The 23,811-nt window shown below is 42.3% G+C and overlaps 1 protein-coding gene across 1 annotated transcript in view; it reads right to left on the minus strand.

The window, feature by feature from the left end:
• Fgd4 (FYVE, RhoGEF and PH domain containing 4) overlaps positions 1 to 23,811 on the minus strand; it is a 111,808-nt gene that overhangs the window by 86,442 nt on the left and 1,555 nt on the right. The window contains exon 2 of the mRNA XM_013033410.1: positions 2,270 to 2,416. Within this exon, the coding sequence (XP_012888864.1) occupies positions 2,270 to 2,416 (147 nt within the window). The remainder of the gene's footprint in view (positions 1 to 2,269; positions 2,417 to 23,811) is intronic.

Here is a 23,811-nt window from a genome sequence, read left to right on the forward strand (position 1 = left end):
TAAAAAAAACAAACACAGGGACAGCACCCAGGCCCTGAGTTCAAGACAAAGAGGGAGGGAAAAGAGAAAAAAGAAAAGAAAGGAAAAGAAGAAAGACAGGGAAACGGAGGGAGAGAGGAAGAGAGGGGAAGAGAGGGCTGGGGAGGGGAGAGAGAGTTCTATAAAACTAGATATATGACTCCTCAAGTGGTAGAGTACCAGAAAGAAAAGCTGAGGGCCTGAGTTCAAGCCCCTATACTGAAACAAAAAAATCAGGTAGGTATCTAAGGCAGTAAGTACATGATAGTCATATATATACCACCATGAGTATAGTTAGGAACAAGAACAAAATGACAAATATCTCATAATCTAGAATATTCTATTTTAAACTCATTTGAAAGCTGTTTTCTAGAAATCCTCAACAAAGAGAATTTCAAAGAACACCAGCTCTTTTATAATGCATTCTCTGGTATACATTTTTTTTTTGCAAGAATAGGAAAGTAACCAAAGTAAACATAAAATAAGCAAAATAGAAATGGAGTTTTCCAGAATAGTAATTCTAAAAATGCCCAGTACTGTTTTGACTGAATGTTCAGTATTCATTATAAATGAAAATCTATTAAGAAGAAAATGTACATTAAAATAATGCAGCTTAGCTTTCATGGTTTTTTTTGTTTGTTTGTTTTGTGCTGTTATGGGGCTTAAACTCAGGGCCTCATGTTCTCATTCAGCTTTTCTACTCACAGCTGGTACTCTACACCACTTGGCCCACAGCTCTACTTCTGGCTTCTGGCTGGATAATTGGAGGCAAGAGTCTCTTGGGTCTGTGTACACAGGCTGGCTTTGAACCATGATCCTCAGGTCTCAGCCTCCTGAATAGGATTACAGATGTGAGCCACCAGTGCTCCGTATATGTTGTAATTTAAAAGGCTTTACATTCTACCATCAAAAAGAATTGTTTTAGCTAGGCCCTGGTGGCTCAAGCCTGTAATCCTAGCTACCCAGGAGGCTGAGATCTGAAGATCATAGTTCAAAGCCAGCCAGGACCGGCAAGTCAAGAGACTCTTAACTCCAATTAACCACCAAAAAGCCAGAAGTAGTGCTGTGGCTCAAAGTGGTAAAGGGCTAACCTTGAGCAAAAGAGCTCCAGGACAGGGCCCAGACCCTGAGTTCAAGCCCAGGACTGACCAAAAACAATAACAACAAAAAATGTTTTATGTTCCTTGAAGTTAAAAGTTTAATGGAAATTTATTTGCAAAACCAAATGGCCAGTGAACAAAAGAGAGCTTTCTACCATTACACTTTTTTCTTTACAGGCCACTTAATCCTGAATGGAGGGATTGTTGACTTTTCATTTCTGTGGATGACATTCCCTCAGGACATTTTCAAAAGCCTTGTGCTTAAACATTATCTAATCACATTCTTGATAAGAATGTTAAGCTAAGCGCCATTTCAGAATTGTTTTCTAGATCCTCGGACCTAGAGTAACTCATTTCTTACTGGCTAGTTCCAAACACATTGTTATACTGACAGGCCCTGAACTATGTTAACTATAGGCATGAAGAGGATGACAGTCTTCTTAGTGGATGCCCAAACACCTTTAGCCTTGTGAAAAGAAGCACAAGACAGCTAGACACCAGTGGCTTACCCTTGTAATCCTAGCTAGTCAGGATCTGAGGATCTCTGATCAAAGCCAGCCTATGCAGGAAAGTCCATGAGACTATCTCTAAATATGGAACTGTGGCTCAAGTGGTAGAGCACTAGCCTTGAGCTAAAGAAACTCAGGATCCATTCCTGGCGCTGAGTTCAAGCCCCAGGACAGGCACGTCCTCCCTCCCCGCCCCCCCCCCAAAAAAAAAACAAAGAAAGAAAAGAAATACAGAAGTGCACCACTATTTTCAGAAGAGAACAAGCACCGGCCTCTGTCTGAGAAGGGTTATAAGACTGATACTTGGCTGAAATGTGAGGATTGCAGTTCAAAGCCAGTCTGGGCAGGAAAGTAGGGGTGATTCTTACTCTCCAGTTAACCAGCAAGAAGCCACGCTTGAGCAGAAAAAGCTAGGCAAGAGCACCAGGTCCTGAGTTCAAGGCCCAGTATCAGCATACACATACAAAAAGACTGACATTTCTTTGAAAAATAATTCTTCTGAGTTGACCCTTTCATAGTTTCAAGTTCTCTTTGTGTCATCTTTGTTCTGGGTGGCCCTCAGTGGTCAGCAACTCACTGAGACCCCATCACAGCCCTCCTCCCAACATCATCCCTCCTTCCCACCTCCTCCCACATGCATACCTTGTGGCTTTGGACTTGCAGCTGAACGATTCGCTGGTGTCTTCCCATTTATTCCCTGAGCCTCTTCAGATACATTCGGATCAACCAGTGTGGTTGTGCTGCTTGTTGAACAAGGTAGAACACTGACCTTTGGACAGGTACTGCTGCCTGTGGGTTAAAAAAAGAAAGCACAGATAAATACAGGGGGCCCACACAACCCTTGTCTTTGCAAGTTAAGCTTCTCCAGATCCTAGAAAACACCAACAGTCACAGTTACAGGATGAAGCATGGAAATAACTTTGTGGCTGTGTGCTGCCCTTGACAAAGAGCTTTCCTGGGTGAGATCTGTGCTTTGGATACCTTTAATGCACACTGAGCAAAGACGGCTACACATGCACCTTTCCTTCTAGGGACACAGAAAGGCAGAACAGCTGCTGCAATCTAGGCCACCCAGAGGATGGGAGGGGCACGGCTCATCTGGTAAAAGTGTTTCTTTCTCGTGTCCAGTCAGCCACCAGTCATCAAGCAGGAAAGCACCAATCAGACAGCTGACCTTAGGGCTCTAGGAGAATGGCTCAAACAGAAACAAACAAATGCACATCTGCTATGCTCTCCCCCACAAGCTTACTCACAGTTCATCCACAATCCATGATAAAGGCAAAGAGGAACCCAGAGTTTCCATAGATAACAGTGAGATTGTACTGACAACATTGTCCAAATTATTTACAATCAAAGCCCTCCCACAAAGATTCTTTAAAACAATGCTGAAATGTACCATGAGAAACTTATGAAAGGGAAAAGATTAGTCTTCCATTTAGCTCCTTCCTTCCTTGCCTCTCTCCCTCCTTCTTTCCTTCCTTCATTTTAGTTTCAGTTCTCAGGCTTGAAATCAGGACTTCACACACTTGTTTTTTCACTCCATGCTGGCGCTCGACTACTTGAGCCATACTTCCACTTCTAGCTCCTTGCTGCTACTTAATTGGACATAAGAGTAACAATAAATTTTTTGCCCAAATCTCAGCAGCTGGGATTATAGGCATGAGTCATGATCTGGCACCCAGCTTCTGATACAAGAACCTGAACTTTCAGTCATGAGGCTTGAACTCAGGACCAGGGTGCTGTCTCTGGGCTCTTTTGCTCAAGGCTAGCACTCTACCACTTTGAGCCACAGCACCATTCCTGATTTTTGAGTAGTTATTTGGATATAAGAGTTTCACGGGGACCTTTCTGTCTAGGCTGGCTTTGAACCACAACCCTCAGACCTCAGCCTCCTGGGTAGCTAGGAACACAGGCATGAGCCACTGGTGCCTGGCTCATAGACTTTGAAATGACTCTTTTTACATAAACTCCATTTCTTTCTCTTGAGGTTGACATGGTGGTATTAATAATAGACTTAACTCGTTATGTCGAAAAACAAACTTTACAACTTTGGTGGGGGGGTGGGGGGGAGGATGCGAAGGGATGGGAAGGGGAAACAAAGGAGGAGGCTACAATGCTTGATAAGAAATGTACTCATTATCTTGCCCATGTAATTGTAACCCCTCTGTACGGTATTTTCACAATAAAAAAATACATTTATAAAAAAATAGACTTAACTTCTTCCAAGAAAACAAGATTTTATTGACACGTATTGTTGTAGAAAAGGGCTTCATTTTGAAATTTCCATGTTTTTTTTTTTTTGGTCAGTTGTGGGGCTTGAACTCTGGGCCTGGGTGCTGTCCCTCAGCTTTTCAGCTTGAGGCTAGCACTGTACCACTTGAGCCACAGCGCCACTTCCAGCCTTTTCTGCTTATGTAGTGCTGAGGAATCGAACCCAGGGCCTTATGCATACAAGGCAAGCGCTCTACCACTGAGCTACCGTCCCATCCCTCCATATGTTTTTTTGATTATATTAAACCTTCCTCTCTATTACTCTTTCTTATCATCAAAATCCCTTTCCTTTTAAAAATATGATTTTAATGAGTTCCATTATGCTATTTTCATAAAGGCATATAATGAACAAATAGCATAGTCTCTACTTAACAAAGAGAAAATAAAATTTCTGCCAAGAATTCACTGTAATTGAGTGAAAGTAAGCTATTTAAGCAACTATTATTTGGTTAAGAGAGCTTCACATTTGCACAATTCAAATTTCTAAAACAAGAGCTATTTGAGTTTGGGGCTTATTTTTTAATGTATTTTATTCTACTTTCTGAACTTTAAAAGCTTGTATACAGTTTTGTTTGTTTGTTTGTTTTTGGGTCTGGTCGTGGGGCCTGAACTCTGGGCCTGGGCACTGTCCCTCAGCTCTTCAGTTCAAGGCTAGCGCCTACCTCTTGAGCCATAGCACCACTTCCGGCTTTTTTCTTTTTGCTTATTTGGTGCTGAGGAATCGAACCCAGGGCCTCATGCATACAAGGCAAGCGCTCTACCACTGAGCCACCTTCCCAGCCCCTGAACTTCAAAAGCTTGTAAAAGGCATGTTCATCTAAGTTTCCAGTGCTTCTTGATCAGTCACCGTCCCATCATTCTCCCTCTTGAGGAGTTGTTTTAACAAAGAAAAAAAACCCCTCTTGTTCTATTTCTTTTCTTTTCTTTCTTTCTTTTTTTTTGGTCGGTCGTGGGGCTTGAATTCTGGGCTTGGGCACTGTCCTTGAGCTCTTCAGCTCAAGGAGAGCTCTCTACTGCTTGAGCCACAGCGCCACTTCCAGTTTTCTAGTGGTTTATTGGAAATAAGAGTCTCACACACTTTCCTGTCCAGGCTGGTTTTGAACCTCCATCCTCAGATCTCAGCCTCCTGAGTAGATAGGATTACAGGTGTGACCCATGGGCATCTGGCTTGTTCTATTTCTTGAAGGGTTTTTTTGTTTTTGAAGGCTTAAAATCACTCAAAACACTAAAAGTTAACTTTTAAAGCCCAACCAAGCCGGGTACTGGTGGCTCACACCTGTATTCCTACTCAGGAGGATGAGATCTAAGGATCAAGGTTTAAAGCCTGCCTGGGGAAGGAAAGTCCATGAGACTATCTCCAATTAACCACCAAAAAGCCAGAAGTGGAGCTGTGGCTTAAGTGGAAAGAGGCTAGCCTTAAGCACAAAAGCTCAGGGGCGGCATCCAGGCATAGAGTTCAAGTCCTACGACTAGCACACACACACACAAACACCATAAAAAGAAAAGTGAGGGAAGGAGGGGAGGGTTGAGAGGGATGGGTGAGAATGTTGAAATGGGTGACATTGATCAAGATATATTCATAAATTGCTTTGTTAAATAGCAACTCCTTTGTACAACTACTTATAGGTAATAAAAAATTAAATATGTGGACCAAAAAAAAATGCAAGGGCTGGGAAAGTGGCTTAGTGGTAGAGTGCTTGCCTTGCATGCATGATGTCCTAAGCTGGATTTCTCAGCACCACATATGCAGAAAAAGCTGGAAGTGGTGCTGTGGCTCAAGTGGTAGAGCGCCTGCCTTGAGCTGAAGAGCTGAGGAACAGTGCCTAGGCCCAGAGTTCAGGCCCCACGACTGACTAAATAAATAAATAAATATAAAAATATAAAAATGCAGATTTAACTTTAACAGCTGATAGTGACAAAACTGTAAACGGGAGTCATGTGTTAAATGAAAAAGAAATGTATGTTTAAAAAGTAGATCTTGAATACCATGTATTAATATATGATATAAGCTGCATGCCAGTGAGCCATGTCTGTAATCATAGCTACTCATGAGACTAAGATCTGAGAATCCAAGTATGGAGCCAGCTCGGGCAGACAAATCTGTGAGACTTACCTCTAATTAACCAGCAACAAGCTGAAACTGGAGGTATGGTTCAAGCGACAGGATGCCAGTTGAGCAAAAAAAAAAGTAAGTGGGAATGTGAGGCCCTGAGTTCAGGTTCTAGTACTGGCACAAAAAATGTTTAATAAGCCACAAATTGAAAACAAAGCCCAAAAGTTGATGATAGAAAGTTTTCTCATTGTGGAGGGGAAGGGGAAAAACAAATCATTTAAATAAGGATACAGATGAACCCATTGCAACAATGAGATGTACAGGTCGTTATGTCCAAAACGAACTTTACAACTTTGGTGGGGGGGGGGAAAAACCAGTTGTTTAAGGATACAGGTGGAGAGGGAGGAGGGGGGATGGGAAGGGATGGGAAGGGGAAACAAAGGAGGAGGCTACAATGCTTGATGATAAATGTACTCATTATCTTGCCCATGTAATTGTAACCCCTCTGTACAGTATTTTCACAATAAAAAAAATGTTTTCTCATATGATGGGCTTTATGAATGTACTATTTACAAGGAACATCTCTCTCAGGGGTGGTAAAATGCTTTCAATATGAAATTCAAACTTCAGCCACTATCTTCTGACACACCATAACACAAGGAAAGACACAGAGAGGACTTACTCTGTGTGTGTGTGTGTGTGTGTGAGTATGTGTGTGTGTGTGTGTGTATGTTGATCCCAGGGCTTGAACTCAGGGCCTGGGTAGTATACCTGAGCTTCTTTTTTTTTTTTTCTTGTCAGTCATGGGCTTGAACTCGGGGTCTAGACACTATCTCTGAGCTCTTTTGCTCAAGGCTAGCACTTCACCACTTGGAGCCACAGAGCCACTTCCAGTTTTTTGATAGTTTAATTGGAGATAAGAGTCTCACAGACTTTCGGCCCAGGCTGGCTTTGAATTGTGATGCTCAGATCTCAGCCTCTTGAGTAGCTAGGACTGCAGTTGTTTAAAAGAAATACAATGACAAATACACAACATAGTATGTGGCTACAAGCACACCTCTCCTTACATTCACCACTAGTGTGTATGCCAACCTTGACATGACAAAGTCCACCTAAAACAAGCAGCATTTCAAACACTTTATCTGCTACCATCTTGGACGCAACAATAAACATAAAACTTGCCTTGTTTATGCCCGACTCAGAAAACTTACATTTGGAAGCAATCCTTATTTGGTTGCTGCCTGCATGAACAGGGAATTGAAACCAAATTGTAACCAGATGTTCTACCCATTCAGGAAGCCTTACATTAGCTTAGAGGACCTCTCAGATTCCAAGTGACAGAAAGCACCACAGTACAAGACACTTGTAATTAAATAGTTAATGTGGGCACAGATAGAACTAATTGCAGTATGTCAGGATGCCTGAGAACTGGTCATCTTCTGGTAATCCTTTTTAAAAATTTTTTTTATTTTTGGCTGGTACTGGGGGTTTCAACTCAGGTCCGCATGGTCTCACTCAAGGCTTTTCTTTTTCTTTTTTTTTGTGAAGGTCTTGGGGCTTGAAATCAGGGCCTGGGTGCTGTGTGTGTTTGTGTGTGTGTGTGTGTGTGTGTGTGTGTGCGCGCGCATGTGTGCGCGCGTGCACACGCATGCAATACTGCACTCCTGAGGCTTGAACTCAGGGCCTGGGTACTGTCTCAGATTTTTTTTGTTCAAGGCTAGCACTCTAACACTTTAGCCACAGCTCCACTTCCATCTTTTTGCTAGCTAATTGACTTTCCTGCCTGGGCTGTCTTTGAATCAAGTTCCTCTTATTCCAAGCTCCTGAGTAGCTAGGATTATAGGCATGCCCAGCTCCTTTTTATCTTTTTGCTGGTTAACTGGAGATAAGACTCACGTGTACTTTCCAGCCCAGACTGGCATTCAACCTGAATCCTCAGAGCTCAGGCTCTTGAGCAGCTAGATTACAAAATAATCATGAGCACAGGTGCCCAGCTTAATTTTTTTAAATTAAAGCATTTATTTACCTAATAAAGAAACTATCAGAACAGAAATGTCCCATCAGAAGTTCTTTGAAGCTGCAGTGCTGGAAAGGGAGATGCTTGGTCCTCCCCACCTACACTTAACACTCCTTCCTGAGCTTGGCTCAGGCCCTCCTGGTATGAAGGTCCTACCCCTCCACTCCAGTCCTCTCATGCAGCGTCCAGACTCACCCACTCAACATGCCCACCAATGCAGTCAGAACTATCTTACAATCAGCATTTGCAAATCTGAAGCCCTCAGCATGTAATGGTCTCTTAAACTGCTCTCTGACCAGTTTTCTCCACCTCAGCTAGCTGCAGGCAACTCCATCCATGCTAAGGCCCAGCCGCCTGGAAGCACCTGAATGTCTGGTCCTCTCTCATTCTGCAACTTTTGCAACTTCTCCATCAGGAACTCCTGTTGGCGCTACCTTCAAAGTATTCCCAGCAAATCCCTCCACCTGTTCTCCTTGCTTCTGTTCTTACCCCAGTATAGCTTATATTTTCAAACCAGGCACAGATAAATCCTTTAAAACATGATCAGATCCTGTGCTCAAAATTCTACAGTAGAAATGAGGTGCAGGTGGCTCATGCCTGTAATACTAGTTATTGAGGTGGCTGAGATCTGAAGACTGCAGTTCAGAGGCAGTTTGAGCAGAAAATCCTGTGACAGTTTTAATCTCTAATTAAGCACCTAAAAGCCAGAAGTAGAACTGTAGCTCTAGGGGTAGAGAACTAGCCTAGAGCTATACTCAAAATTCCACAGTGGTAGCCAGGTACTTGAGGCTTGTGTCTGTAACCCTAGCTATTAAAAAGACTAAGATCTGAGGACCAAGGTTCAAAACCAACTCAGGCAGAAAGTCTGTAATACCCTTATCTCCAATAAACTACCAATAGCCAGAAGTGGAACTGTGGCTCAAGTGCTAGAGGACTACCCTTGAGTGAAAATCTAAGGGGCAGTGCCAGTGCAGAGGCCCTGAGCACAAGCTCTAAGACCAGAGTGCTCATACAAGTGCACATGTGCATGAACGCGTGTGTGCGTGCGCACACTCACAAACTGCACAGTAGTTCCACATTTCATCCTCAGTAAAGCCTCAAGTCCTTGCAGTTTTGCAGATACTACACAATCCAGCTGTGTCTCTATGGCCAGTGTACCTTGTCACCTACTGTTACTGCTACCCTTTCCATTCCAGTCATGCTGGCTCCTACCTCAGGGCCTTAGAACTAGCTGCTCTCTTCTAGGAGAATAATCACCTACTGTAAGGCAAAGATCTCCAAATCACTGCCTACTAATTGCTTTGTTTAATTCTTGGCTCTAATTCCCCCGTATCGTATGAACACTCTACTCATTACCCAGCTGTACAGTACTGCTTATTTTTCTCAACCCAACAAGTCCGAACACACAGCATTATCCTGGGCAGAATGTGAGCTCCAGAAAAGCAGGAATCTTTGTTCTGAAGGAACAACAGGACCACCCCCTGCCATGGAGCAGATACATAGAGATCTGGATGCATGGCTCAAATAATAGAATGCCTAGAGTCAAGTCCAGTACCAACCTCTGGTATCATAAATAAAAAAAAAAGAGTGAGACTTAAGGCAACTATAGTCTTACAAAATGTTTTCTAAATTCAAAAATTTAATTTTTAAAATTAAAAATGTATGACAAAATGTATAGTTGTAGTTGAATTCATTCTCACTCGAGATTAAATTTCAAATATTTCCTTTTTTGTTGTTGTTGTTGTTGATTGTCGGGCTTGATCTCAGGGCCAATGCACTGTCCTTGAGCCTCTTTGTGCTCAAGACTAGTGCTCTACCACTTGAGCCACAGAGCCACTCCTGGTTTTTGAGTGGTTAATTGGAGATAAGAGTCTCACAGACTTTTCTGCCTGGGCTGGCTGCAAATCACAATGCTCAGATCTCAGCCTTCTGAGTAGCTAGCATTATAGATAGGAACAACTGGTGCCTAGCCATTAATCTAAGACTTTTAACCTTCAAAGTTATTTTTATAGAAGTCCTAAATATTAAGAAGAGAAAAAAGAAATAAAAAACTCACAAACACAAATACTTTTATTCCTCAGAAAGCAAGTTTGTAAACATCTGAACTGTGAAATCATCCAAATGCTTGCCGTGGTAAAAATAGTAGCAGCAGCAGCAAAAAAAAAAAAAAAAAATTCTAGCAACTATTTTATGTTATTATAATCTGTGATTTTGTTTATACTTCCTATCATTAACTAAAATGTATGACAGTCTAGCAGTATTCCAGATTCATTTTCCAATAGCTACCTAAAATTAAGGAGTATTATGCTGTTGGGTAAAGCAAATGATTTGATATCTTTATTTCTTTTTTTTTTGGGGGGGGGTCCGGTCATGGGGCCTGAACTCTGGGCTTGGGCACTGTCCCTCAGCTCTTCAGCTCAAGGCTAGCACTCTACCACTTGAGCCACAGCACCACTTCGGACTTTTTTCTTTTTGCTTATGTGGTGCTGAGGAATCGAACCCAGGGCCTCATGCATGCAAGGCAAGCGCTCTACCACTGAGCCAACTTCCCAGCCCCTTTATTTCTTTTTTTAAAATTATCTTTCATTATTATTATTATTATGGTGATGTACATAGGGATTACAATGACATGAATAAGGTAATGAATACAATTCCTTCTGTACAGTTTCTTCCCTTCCCTCCTTCTCTCCCAGTCCCTCCCTCCCATCTCCACCCACAAGTTATCCAGGGAACTCTACTTCTGCACTTTTCTACCCTTTTCCCCTTGAGTTCTGTACACTCTCCACCACTCTCCCAAAGATATATACATGAACATACCACACATAAAGAAGAAATAAATTACATCAATCAAATTTTTAAATAAAATTTTAAAAATGTTTTAAAAAGAAGAGAACTTTGGTTCAGTTGGTAGCTTTTGAATTCAAAAGCAATGTGAACTCAAAAAGGTTTGAAGCTGGGCTCAGTAGTAGAGGCCTGTAATCCCAGTATCTAGAAAGCTGCACCAGAAAGACTGCAAATTCAAGGCCAGCATAGGACATCCAAAAAAAAAAAAAGAAAGAAAGAAAGAAAAGAAAGGCCTGCCAGGATAATGCAGTATGTTCAAAGGTGCTAGGTAGAGGAAAATGAACAGTACTGTATAGCTGGGTAATTATATCAATATCACCTTATTGATATAATTAGAGCCAAGATTTAAAGAAGATAAAGCAATTAGTAGGCAGATGTTCAATATTTTTTAAGGTCCCAAAGGTAATAAATACATATAAAGAGTATAAAAGGCACCAGGCATCAGTGGCTCACACCTGTAATCCTAGCTACTGAGGAAGTTGAGATCCAAGGATCATGGTTTAAAAAAACTATGGCAGAAAGTCCGTGAGACTTGTCACCAATTAACTGCCCAAAAGCTGAGAATGGAGTTGTGGCTCAAGTGGTAGTAAGCTAGCCTTGAGCACAAAAGTTCAGGGACAGAGCCTAAATCTTGAGTTGAAGCCCCAGACAGGCACGTATACACAAAAAGAAAACCCAAAAAGCAAAAAAAATTTTTTTAAGTATAAAAGGCAATTTTTACTGTTTGAAGCATATACAACTGTGCATGTATGTAATTTAAAAAAAATATAGAGCCTACAGGGCACTGGTAGTTCACATCTGTAATCCTAGTTGTTCAGGAGCCTGAGATCTGATGATTTAGGTTTGAAGCCAGCCTGCACAGAAAAGTCCATGAACTCTCACCTACAATTAACCAGCAAACTGCCAGACCAAAGAAGCCAAGCAAGAGCAAGAATCCCTGAGTAAAAGCTCCAGAACACACAGACTCTCTCACACACACACTCACACATACACACACACACACTCTCACACTCACACACTCATTCGTAAAGCCTTCAGAAATTAATGTTCAGAAACAATGATCAAGCCAGCAAATAGTTCTAGCTACTGAGCAGGATCATTAGTCACAAATTGGAAGTAGGCTAGGTCAACATAATGAGACCTGTCTAAAACCAACAACAACAACAAAACCAAACCACAGGCTGGGAATGTGGCTTAGTGGTAGACTGCTTGCTAGTGCCAATGATGCCCTGCGTTCAATTCCTCAGTACCACATAAACAGAAAAGGCTGGAAATGGCACTGTGGCTCAAGTGGTAAAGTGTTAGCCTTGAGCAAAAGAAGCTCAAAGACAGTACCTAGGCCCTGTGTTCAAGCCCCAGGACTGGCAAAAACAAACAAAAAAAACCACAAGAAAAGCTCATCTGGGCCCGGCTGCTATGGCCACGGTGTTCTGCTGTTCTCTGGCTTGCTTTAAATATATATATATATATATATATATATATATATATATATATATATATTATAAAGGTGATGTATGCCAGTCACTGGTGGCTCACACCTGTAATCCTACTACTCAGGAGACTGAGATCTGAGGATTGCAGTTCAAAGTCAGCCTGGGCAGGAAGCTCTGTGAGACTTTTATCTCCAATTAACCACCAGAAAACTGAAGTAGTGCTGTGGTTCAAGTGATAGAGCACTAGCCTTTAGCTGAAGAGCTGAGTGACAGTGCTCAGCCCAGAGTTCAAACCCCATGACTGACCAAAAAAAAAAAAAGGTGATGTACAGAGGAGTTACTGTTACATAAGTCAAGAGTACATTGCTTTTCAGACAATGTCACCCCTTCGCTCACTCTCTCCATTTTCCCCTCCCATCCCCACCTACAAGTTGTATAGTTCATTTTCAATACATTGTCTAGTGAATAACATTGTTGCATTCGTTCACCCTTTGTCCTTCCATTTCTGTGACAGCCCCCCACCCTACCAAAGACAGATAAACAAACAAACAAGACAAGAAGAAAACAAAAATACCCACAAAGAAAAAAAAAGCTTTTGTTTCCATTTCCAGGAATTCAATAAATATTATTTTATATGACCAGATGTACATAGGAATTGCACCTTTGTGTTTCTCCCCTTAGGGTGTCCTCTGGTTGGCATGCTCTTATGAGAGAATGGATGAAGATTCCCCTTTGCTCCACTGAAAAGGTTACTGATGAGTGCAGTACCACATAAGCAAAAAAAGACAGAAGTAGTGCTGTGGCTCCAGTGATAGAGCACTAGCCTTGGGCTGAAGAGCTGAGGGACAGTGCCCAGGCCCAGAGTTCAAGCCCCACAACCAACAGAATAAATAAATAAATAAAAAAGAAGAGACTGGACTACAGAATACCCTGTATTGTGTTGTGTCAGTGGCTCACTCCTGCAATCCTGCCTACTCAAGAGGCTGAGATCTGAAGGTCACAGTTCAAAGACAGCTGGGGCAGAAGAGACTATGAGAATCTTATCTCAATTAACCAGCAAAAAGTCAGAAGAGAAGGAGGTATGGTTCAAATGGTATAGGGCCAGCCTTGAGCAGAAAAAAGAGAAGCAAGAATGTGAGGCCCTGAGTACAAGCCTCAGTATTGGCACAAAATCTAGCAATTACAACCTGCCATAGACCTCAAAGAATTTTCTTTCTATAGCTGGAATATGTGCTAACTTTTTCCCCTATTGGAAAGCTTAGTAGTAGTAGGGAAAGGTAAAGAGTTACCCTTCCACATTAGTTTATCATTTGCAAATAGGGGGCACCGTAACAGAATCAGTAAGTGACAAGTCAGGCAGCTCAAGGAAATAACCATCCAGTAAGAAGAGTAAAACGTCCTTCAGTCACAGTTTTGCAGTATACAGCATTTTCTGTATCACATTTTACTGGAACACAGCCATACTAGTTCATGTACATACTGGGTATGATGTTTTTGAGAATACTGGTAGATTATTTACAATGTGATCCTTTACAGAAAAAAATTTTTTATAGACCCTGAGCTAAACATTTAAGGCCATCAACTGTGAATTATTAATGTCATAATTTTCTTATCTTGGTTTGGTCTCCAACTACCTATGTATTCTTGGGAAGGTAGGGAAAAAAAACACCACAGGAGGCTGAGATATGAAGATTTCAGTTCAAAGCCAGCCCAGGCAGAAAAGTCAATGAAACTCTTATCACCAATTATCCACTCCCCCCTGCCAAAAATAAAAATGTGGAAGTAAAGCTGTGGCTCAAGTGGTAGAACACTAGCATTGAGAGAAAAAAAATTAGAAACTGCAGTATCTGCACTCTACCCCACAATGTGTCAATCAGAATTGCTGAGAAGTGGAATCCAGACATCAGAGTATTTTGCCAGCTTCTCACTCCTGTAATCCTAACTGTTCAGGAGGCTGAGATCTGAGGATCAATCACAGTTCAAAGGCAGCCCAGGTCAGGAAAGTCTGAAACTTTTAATGTCTAATTAGCCAGCAAAAGCTAGAAGCTGAGCTGTGGCTCAAGTGGTTGAGCACTAATCTGAAGCAAAAAAGCTCAGGGACAGTGCCCAGGCCCTGAGTCTAAGTCCTAGAACTGGCATTGGGAATAGGGAGAAGCAGCTTTCAACAGATTTCAATGTGCAACTGCAATCAAGAGTGAAATCCAGCTGGGCACCAGTGGCTCACCCTGTAATCCTAGCTATTCAGGAGGCTGAGATCTGAGGATTGCTGTTCAAGGCCAGCCCAGGCAATGAACGTCTGTGAGACTCTTATCTCCCACTAAACACCAGAAAACCGGACGTGGTACTGTGGCTCAAGTGGTAGAGTGTTTGCCTTGAGTTGAAGAGCTGAGGGACAGTGACCAGGCCCAGAATTCTAGCCCCACAACCGGCAAAAAAAAAAAAAAAAATGAAATCTCCTACTGTGTTATAATTGACTTGAATGGAATCAGAAATTATAGTTGAAGCCATAGAAAATGAATGCCAGGATTCTGAGCATTTAGCATTTACACTGAAGTTCTTGCAAAATTAAAAATGCAGATAACCTACCATTTGAACTCCAAAAATATTTTAATGGAAATTATCTAGGTTAATAGCACTATGAGACCCTTAAGTCATAGTCAATATTCATATGCCAGGCACAAAGCCTCTCTTCACAGGTAGGCAAAAGATGAGTTGATTTTTCTAACCAATCTGTGAATGATAATACATAAGGATTTGATCTCTGTCCCTGCTTTCTGACAAAAAGCAGCTGCTAAAACACTGGGAACTTCCCAAGTGACAGAGAGGGTTAAGTGACAGGAGCCTCTTTTGTTTTAATGAGATAGCTCTTGGTGAGATCTCAAACAGCTTCAAGATGGGACTTATTGATAGGAAGACTAAGAGTTGATTAAAAGAAGCCTAGAACATTTGGCAGCATTTCCCCAAACTTTGGGGAAGAAAGAAGGAGCAGCGACTGGATCAATCATGCATCATAAGGTTCCTTGAACACATCCACATGCTGGGAGAGTGGAGTATCCTAGCTCCATTGCTTTGGAGCCTTCTGGACCTCACCCACCATCTACTGTCATCTGTGTTTTTTGTTTTTGTTTTTGTTTTTTTTGTTGGTCCTGGGGCTTTACCTCTGGGCCTGTGTGCTGTCCCTCAGTCCTTCAGCTCAAGGCTTGTGCCCTACCACTTGAGCTACAGCGCCACTTCTGATTTTGTTAGTGGTTTATTGGAGCGAAGAGTCTCAGGAACTTCCCTACTTGGGCTGGCTTTGAACCGTGATCCTCAGATCTCAGCCTCCTGAGTAGCTAGGATTACAGGCTTGAGCCACTGGAGCTTAGCTCATCTGTGTTCTTGATAATACCCACTGCCAGCTCACTTATTCAAGATATCTGGTTTATAAATTAACTCAAATGTTGGCTTTTCCCTTTGCCCAGTGCCAAACTATTTTCCATTTATTCACAACAAATTGATCTGCATGCCCAGAAAGAAGAAAATCAAATGGGCCAATGTTTTATAAGTTTTAACGAGGATGATGTAAAAATCTACAAAACTGCCAGGCTAGGAACTGAACTCAGAGCCTTGAGCTTGCTAGGCAGGAATTTACCACTTGAGCCATACACTCCTAGTCCTTCTTTTTGAGGTTGGTCTCATTTTATACCTAGGGTAGCCTGGGCTGCAATCCTAATTGTATTTTCCTGTGTCACTGGAAATGACAGGCCAGCACATCCAGCCACTGTCTTCCTCTGTAGTTGAGATAATAGGTTGTGCCACTTCACCCTAGCTATTAGTTGAGATGGAGTCTTGCAAATCATTTTCTTCTCCAGGTTGGTCCCAAACAGTGATTCCCCAATCTCTGCTTCCCAAGTAGCTAGAATTACAGGCCTGGCTCCAATCATAATTTAATTATAATCAGTTCAATCACAAGTAAACAAAATACGGCTTCTTTGCATGACAAAGTACATCCTCATAAGCCAAGCTTTTCGAACTCTGTTGATTTTCATTCTTTTTGCACTTGCTTTTCTGGTTAATTTTCTGAAATTGATTTCCCTGGGCTTGATTCCTAGCAACTACAAAACATTCTAGCCTTCACTGTTTCTATAAACTAATGTCTGGGACCTTACATCTGACTTCCATTTAGTTCACTGGCATCCAGCACTTGGTTTTACAGTCACTCACACTCCTCCTTCACTTCTTGTTTTCTTATTATGTCTCACAGGTTCACTCCAAACTTGCTAATATTATGTTAGTCCAGACAGCTTCCAACTGGTGGTCCTCTGGCCTCAGCCTCTAGAGTACTGAGATTACAGATGCATGCTTCCTTCTCCTGGACTTGAACTCAGAGCCTCACTCTCCCCATCAGCTGTTTCACTCAAGGTTAGCTTTCTACCACTTGAGCCATACCTCCACTTCACCTTTTTGTTAGTTAATTGAAGATAAAAATCTCATTAACTCTCCTGCTTGAGTTGGCTTCAAATAATCAGATCTCAGCCTCTTGAGTAGCTAGGATTACAGGTGTGAGCTATGAGTGCTCAGTACATTTTTTTTTTCTTTGTATGCCAGTAAATGAGGCCTGAACTCAGGGCTTCATATTCTTTTTTTTTTTTTTGGTCCGGTCATAGGGCCTAAACACTGGGCTTGGGCGCTGTCCCTCAGCTCTTCAGCTCAAGGCTAGCTAGCGCTCTACCACTTGAGCCACAGCACCTCTTCCAGCTTTTTTCTTTTTGCTTATGTGGTGCTAAGGAATCGAACCCAGGGCCTCATGCATGCAAGGCAAGCGCTCTACCACTGAGCTACCTTCCCAGCCCCAAATCTCACTGACTTTTTGGCCAGGGCTGACTTCTCAGCTCTCACATCTCAGCTGCCTGAGTAGCTAAGATTATAGGTGTGAACATGGTTGCTTGACCCCATGTACTTTTTAAACTTAAATTGAGCATTTGTGCTGATCATGAATAAAATCAGCCTTACCAAGTAGGAAAAGAACCTTGGGCCATCAAGTTTTCCCCCCAAAACTACTACTTCAAATACACCAACACAATACTTGTAGTCATGGCCTCAGTCACCCAGGCCTGCTGATGAAAAGCCAGCCTATGTTTATCTAAGAAGAGCTGTTTTTCCCCCTAGGAGAAAACTGGGTAGACTAGTAAAGTTAGAAGGTAAAAGGTCAAACTTTTGGCATGATAATTTATTTTTGTAACTGTGGGAAAGTCCTTAACTTCCCTAAAAATTAGAGAAATGTTTTTGGTGTTCTAATTTGGTTAGGCCAGGCCACAGGTAGATAGAAACCTCATATTCTCTTTATTTCTTGGTTGTATGTGTCTATGTGTGCAAGAGTAAGTCTTGTAGCTTGAACTCAGGGCCTGCCTGGGTATACTGTACCTGAGCTTTTTTGCTCAAGGCTAGTACTTCACCACTTGAGCCACAGCTCCACTTCTGGCTGTGTGTGTGTGTGTGTGTGTGTGTGTGTGTGTGTGAATTGGAGATAAGAGTCTCACAGACTTTCTGCCCAGGCTGGCTTCAAAGTGTGATCCTCAGATCTCAGCCTCCTGAGTAGCTAGGATTATAGGTGTGAGCCACTGGCGCCTGGCTTTCTTGGAAATTTTTTTTTTTGGGTCCGGTTGTGGGGCCTGAACTCTGGGCCTGGGCACTGTCTCTCAGCTCTTCAGCTCAAGGCTAGCGCTCTACCACTTGAGCCACAGTGCCACTTCCGGTTTTTTTTTTCTTTTTGCTTATGTGGTGCTAAGGAACCCAGGGCCTCAGGCATGCCAAGGCAAGCGCTCTACCACTGAGCCACCTTCCCAGCCCCCTTTTTAAAGACACATCTGACCAGGCAATGGTACTGCATGCTTATAAACATAGCACTTAGGCAGGGAAATCTGCAGTTTGAAGCTAGCTTGGGCTACATAAGATACAAAAAGTGTACCAAAAGCTAGTTGCTAGTGGCTCAGACCTGTAACCTAAGCTACCAAGGAGGCTAAGATTAAGGATCACCATTCTAAGCCAGCTTAGGCAGAAAAGTCTGTGAGACGCTTATCTCCAGTTAACCAACAAAATTCAGGAAGTGAAGGTGTGGCTCAAGTTGTAGAGCTCAAGGCTTGAAGAGAAAAGCCAAGTAAGAGAACAAGGCTCTGAATTCAAAATACAGTAACAGCCAGGCACTGAGGTCTCTTGCCTATAATCCTAGCAACTCAGGATGCTGAGATATAAGGATCAAAGATTAAAGCCAGCACAGTGAAGGAAAATCCCTGAAACTCTTTGAAAGAGGAGACCACACATTCATCCCAGGGGACCACGCAGAGGCAGGCAGGCACAAGAGAAAGATTATTATAAAGTTTATTAGAGGAGCCATATTTGCCCCAAGAGGGAGCATATATATGGCCTCTGCCACCATCCAGGGAGCAGGAGGGTCTGAGGGATAGGAAGTGAGGTAGATGGGAGTTCAGGTGGGTCTGGGCGGAGAGAGGGAGGGGCCATCTGTATGGTGGGAACTCCAGGAATGGGAGGGGACCCAGGTGTGGGTGGAGCTGAGGACCAAAGGTGAGCATAATACTCTTATCCCTAATTAATCACAGAAAAAGCTGGAAGTGGGGCTGTGGCTCAAGTGCTGTAGAACTAGCCTGGAGCAAAAGGAGCACAGGGACAGAGCCTAGGCCCAGAGTTCAAGACCCAGGACCAGTAAAAAACAAAAACAAACAACAAACAGTACTAGTGCGTGTGCACCCCCCTCCCCCACAAAGATACCAAGAACAATCACCAAAACTCATGTGACAAATAAGATACCTGTATTCAAAGGGTTTGGTGACAAGTCTACCCAACTTTTGCTATTTGGAAATTCTTTTCTGTAAGAAAATGTCAACATAAATTCCATTTTATCAATGGCTCAATATTTAACAGCTTCCAAAGCTAGTGTTTGCTTTCCTTACTCCCTGCTGTGAAAACAGACCAGCAGACTTTAGTTCTGTCCCTAGCTAGATTTTAGACCACAAATACAATAGTGTTATGTGTTAAGCTTCTAACTGTGGGGGATTGTTTCTGTCATGCAAAACTTAAAAAGCACATATTGTATCTAGCTTATCTATTATTTCCAATATTTTTTCTGGCTGACAGAAGGAGGAAGTAGAGAAGGGGAAAATGAGCCAGTTCATAATAGTAATCACTTCCTAATTCTGACTTTTAAATAGCATGACTTTAGTCATGTTTGGTGATATTCACTATGAGGTTGCCCCTAAAAATAAAATGTTTTTGATATTCATTCAGCAATAAAAACAATCTCATAATCCTTTCCTTCAACTCCTTCATAGACTTCAAGCCCAGTATGGGGGTAGGGGGTAGGGGGAAACAAATGAAACTCTTTAGCTAGGCACTGATGGCTCATGCCTGTAATCCTAGTCACTCAGGCTAAGATCTAGAATCAAGATTCAAAGCTAGCCCAGGCAGCAAAGTCACTGAGGCTCTTATCTCCAATTACCTAGCAAAAAGCCAGAAGTGGAGCTGTGGCTTAAGTGGTAGAGGGCCAGCCTTAAGTGGAAGAGTTAAGCAAGAGCTCAAGGCTCTGAGTTCAAGTACATACACAAAACCCTCTAGTTTGGCAAAGGATTGTTTACTATCAGACATCAACCAATCTGAAGTGCCTGTCTCTCATAGACATGCATAGACATGCACCCCTAATGTAGCGGTTGTTCCTATCTTCTCCATTTCTGTGTATATGTTTCTTCATTTGTTTATGTTGGCCTTCTTAGCTGGACACTCTTCTTGTGATAAACACACTCATCAATGTCACCTTTCTTGAGGGAATTACCTGAACTCTGGGTCTGGGCGCTGTCCCTCAGCGTTTCAGCTCAAGGCTAGAGCTCTACCACTTGAGCCACAGCACCACTTTCAGCTTTTTCTGCTTATGTGGTGCTGAGGAATCGAACCCAGGGTCTCATGCATGCAAGGCATAACTCTACCACTGAGCCACCTTCCTAGCCCCTGTCTTTGATTAATTCATCAGTTGCTCCAGCTTTTCTAATTCTCCAAAGTTGTACTTTGTATCTCAACTATGACATTTGTCACTGACAGCCACTGCCTTTAGATGTGGATGGGGAAGTCAGACTTAATTGTCCTTGAAGAGAAGGGCACAACTGCTTAAGGATTCACTCAAGTAAATAGTCTTTTTGGGGTGGGGGGGGGAATGGTACTGGTCCTAAGGCTTGAGTTCAAGACTTGGACACTATTTCTGAGCTATTGTGCTCAAGGCTAGTGTTCCATCACCTGTGCCACAGCTCCATTTCCAGCTTTTTGCTGGTTAATTGGAGGTAAGAGTCTCATGGACTTTCCTCCCTGGGCTGGCTTGAATTGCCATCCTCAGATCTCAGTGTCCTGAGTTGCTGGGATTACAGGCATGAGCTACCAGCACCCACCTATGTTTTCTGTCTTGTTATCTTGCTGTAACTAAATAATTCATCAAGAGTTATAGAAAACATCTTCTCGGGGCTGGGAAGGTAGCTCAGTGGTAGAGCACTTGCCTTGCATACTCGAGGCCCTGGGTTCGATTCCTTAGCACCACATAAGAAAAAAGCCGGAAGTGGCGCTGTGGCTCAAGTGGTAGAGCACTAGCCTTGAGCTGAAGAGCTGAGGGTCAGCGCCCAGGCCCAGAGTTCAGGCCCCACAACTGGACCCAAAAAAAAAAGAAAAAGAAAAGAAAACATCTTCTCCGGGCTGGGAAGTTGGCTCAGTGGTAGAGCGCTTGCCTTGCATGCATGAGGCCCTGGATTCGATTCCTCAGCACTGCATAAGCAGAAAAAAAAAGCCAGAAGTGACGCTGTGGCTCAAGTGGTAGAGTGCTAGCCTTGAGCTGAAGAGCTGAGGGACAGCACCCAGCAGGCCCCACGACCGGACCAAAAAAAAAAAAAGAAAACATCTCGGGCTGGGAAGGTGGCTTAGTGGTAAAGTGTTTGACTAGCATGCATGAAGCCCTGGGTTCAATTCCTCAGTACCACAAAAGCTGGAAGTGAAATTGTGGCTCAAGTGGTAGAGTGCTAGCTTTGAGCAAAAGAATCTCAGAGAACCGTGGCCAGGCCGACTTCAAGCCCCAGGACTGGCAAAAAGTGAGAGAGAAAGAGAGAAGAAAAAGAGAAATAAAAAGAAAACATCTTCTTGAGCTGGCTGCAGTATTATATACCTGTAGTTCTAGGTACTTGGGAAGATGAACCAAGAATTCAACACCAGTCTAGGCAACAAAACAAGATTTGTCTCAAAGAAGAAAAGAAGGAAAAATCTACTTTGTGTGATGTTTCTTTTTTATCACTACTTTGCTATTTTATGCTATAAACTCACAACTCTTGTGGAAAGAAATCAAAAAAGAATTTATTGGGCAATAAAAATAGAGAAAAACATGATATTCCACATAAACCGGTCAACTGGTCCAACAATCATCAGGGGCTTCCACTTACCAAATCACAACAATAACTGTTTTTAAGCATTATATATTTCCTTTACTATAGTAACAGAGTTCATTCTACTAAGAAGCCATGTGATTTTAGCCATGTATTATCATTGCCATTCTGATTAAGCATATTACTATACTGCTAATAACATGCATTGAGTTCAGCTGTTGGCTATACCTGTTGAAGTGAAGGACAATTTCCAATTAGCCACACAAATTTGGATAGGAAGGGTATGAAATAAGGACACAAATAATCCTCATACTTTAATTGAAAGGCTTTCTACTTTCCCTAATAAAGCTTGTGTGTGTGTGTGTGTGTGTGTGTGTGCTAGTATTAGGGCTTGAACTCAGAGTTTCACCCTCTTACTTGGCTTTTACAGTCAGGTTAGCCTATACCACCGCTTGAGACATACCTCCACTCTACCACTAGAGTCACAGCTGTAATTCTGGCTTTTTACTGATTAATTAGAGGTGAGTCTCTCAGATTTATCTGCTCAGGCTGGCTTTGAACCAAGATCCTCAGATCTCAGCCTCTTGAACCTGACTTTAGGTCGTTTTCATATCCACCATGTAGATGTAGAATGACCAACTTCATGTCTCGCACTACACCTTTCTCAGTAATACATTCCTACAGCCTCCTCTAGCACACTACCTCTGTGGGGGTGAGGGGTAAGTCAGAGAATGCAATATAAACCAGCCTAAAGAGATTTGAATCTTTCAACCAATATAAAATAGAAGAATGGTGGAGAGATGGGTAGATCTACAGACACTAAAGAAAAGGTAGTTTATTTTTTAGAATGAAGGAATTCAACTTTTCCCTGCATTGTTAGAGTAGCCTTCTATCTTCTATGACCTTCTAAAGTATATTCTGGTATCTACAGGAAATTAAGTTTCATTTTTTTGTTATTGTGCTGATCCTGGGGCTTGGACTCAGGGCCTGGGCACTGTCCCTGAGAATTTTTGCTCAAGGCTAGCACTACCATGAGCCACAACTACATTTATGGCTTTTTTGTTGGTTAATTGGAGATAAAGAGTCACATAGACTGTCCTGTCCAGGTTGGCTTCAAACTGCAATCCCCAAGATCTCAGCCTTCTGAGTAGCAAAGCTGGTATAAGCTGCAAGCACCCAGTCTTAAGTTAAACCTTAATCCTACATTGTGATTTCAGTGATATGTATGTTTCGATGGAGACAAAATTACTATCTTGCTAAAGAACTGCATAATACTTCCCATTGATTTATTCATTATACTCTACCCCATTATGTTTCTGATATGAAAATATTTTGCTTATGAGCATAACCTTAAATTTACTATCTTTTTTTTTTTTTTTGGGTCCGGTCATGGGGCCTGAACTCTGGGTCTGGGCGCTGTCCCTCAGCTCTTCAGCTCAAGGCTAGTGCTCTACCACCTGAGCCACAGCACCACTTCCAACTTTTTTCTTTTTGCTTATGTGGTGCTGAGGAATTGAACCCAGGGCCTCATGCATGCAAGGCTAGCGCTCTACCACTGAGCCACCTTCCCAGCCCATAACCTTAAATTTAAAAAGGAAGTTTTTTAATGATTAAAAAAGACAAAGAGACTAGGCACCAGTGACTCATGCCTAGAATCCTAGCCATTTAGGAGGTTGAGATCGGAGGTTTGTAGCTTAAAGTCAGCCTGGGAAGAAAATCCTTGTGAGACTCATTTCCAATTAAGCAGCAAAAAGCCAGAAGTGGAGCTATGGCTCAAGTAGTAGAGTGCCCACTTTGAGTAGAACAAGTCAAATAAAAGCTTGAGGCCCTTAGTTCATGCTTTAATTCCAGTGTACACATACATACAAATGACAATGTATAAAATAACATGTATACTAAAAACATATACATATAAATTTTTCTTATATGACTTAATAGCAACAAAATTACCCACCAGTGTGGGCAGAAGTGTTACACTGCCATCCTTTTCAGTTTAAACTTTCTTAAATGAACTCATGAAGCCTACATTGTTGCAATGGTTGTTCTGTACAGTATGCTGTCTCTGAAAGCAAGATTCTCTATGTCTATCGGCCCTGACTTATAGCCTGGGCATCTCTCAGTTCTAACAGCAGTCCCGTCTCTAACTTTATGCTGCTTCTAGAAGG

The sequence above is a fragment of the Dipodomys ordii genome, unplaced genomic scaffold (genome assembly GCF_000151885.1).
Source record: "Dipodomys ordii isolate 6190 unplaced genomic scaffold, Dord_2.0 Scaffold167, whole genome shotgun sequence".
Taxonomy (NCBI): Eukaryota; Metazoa; Chordata; class Mammalia; order Rodentia; family Heteromyidae; genus Dipodomys; species Dipodomys ordii.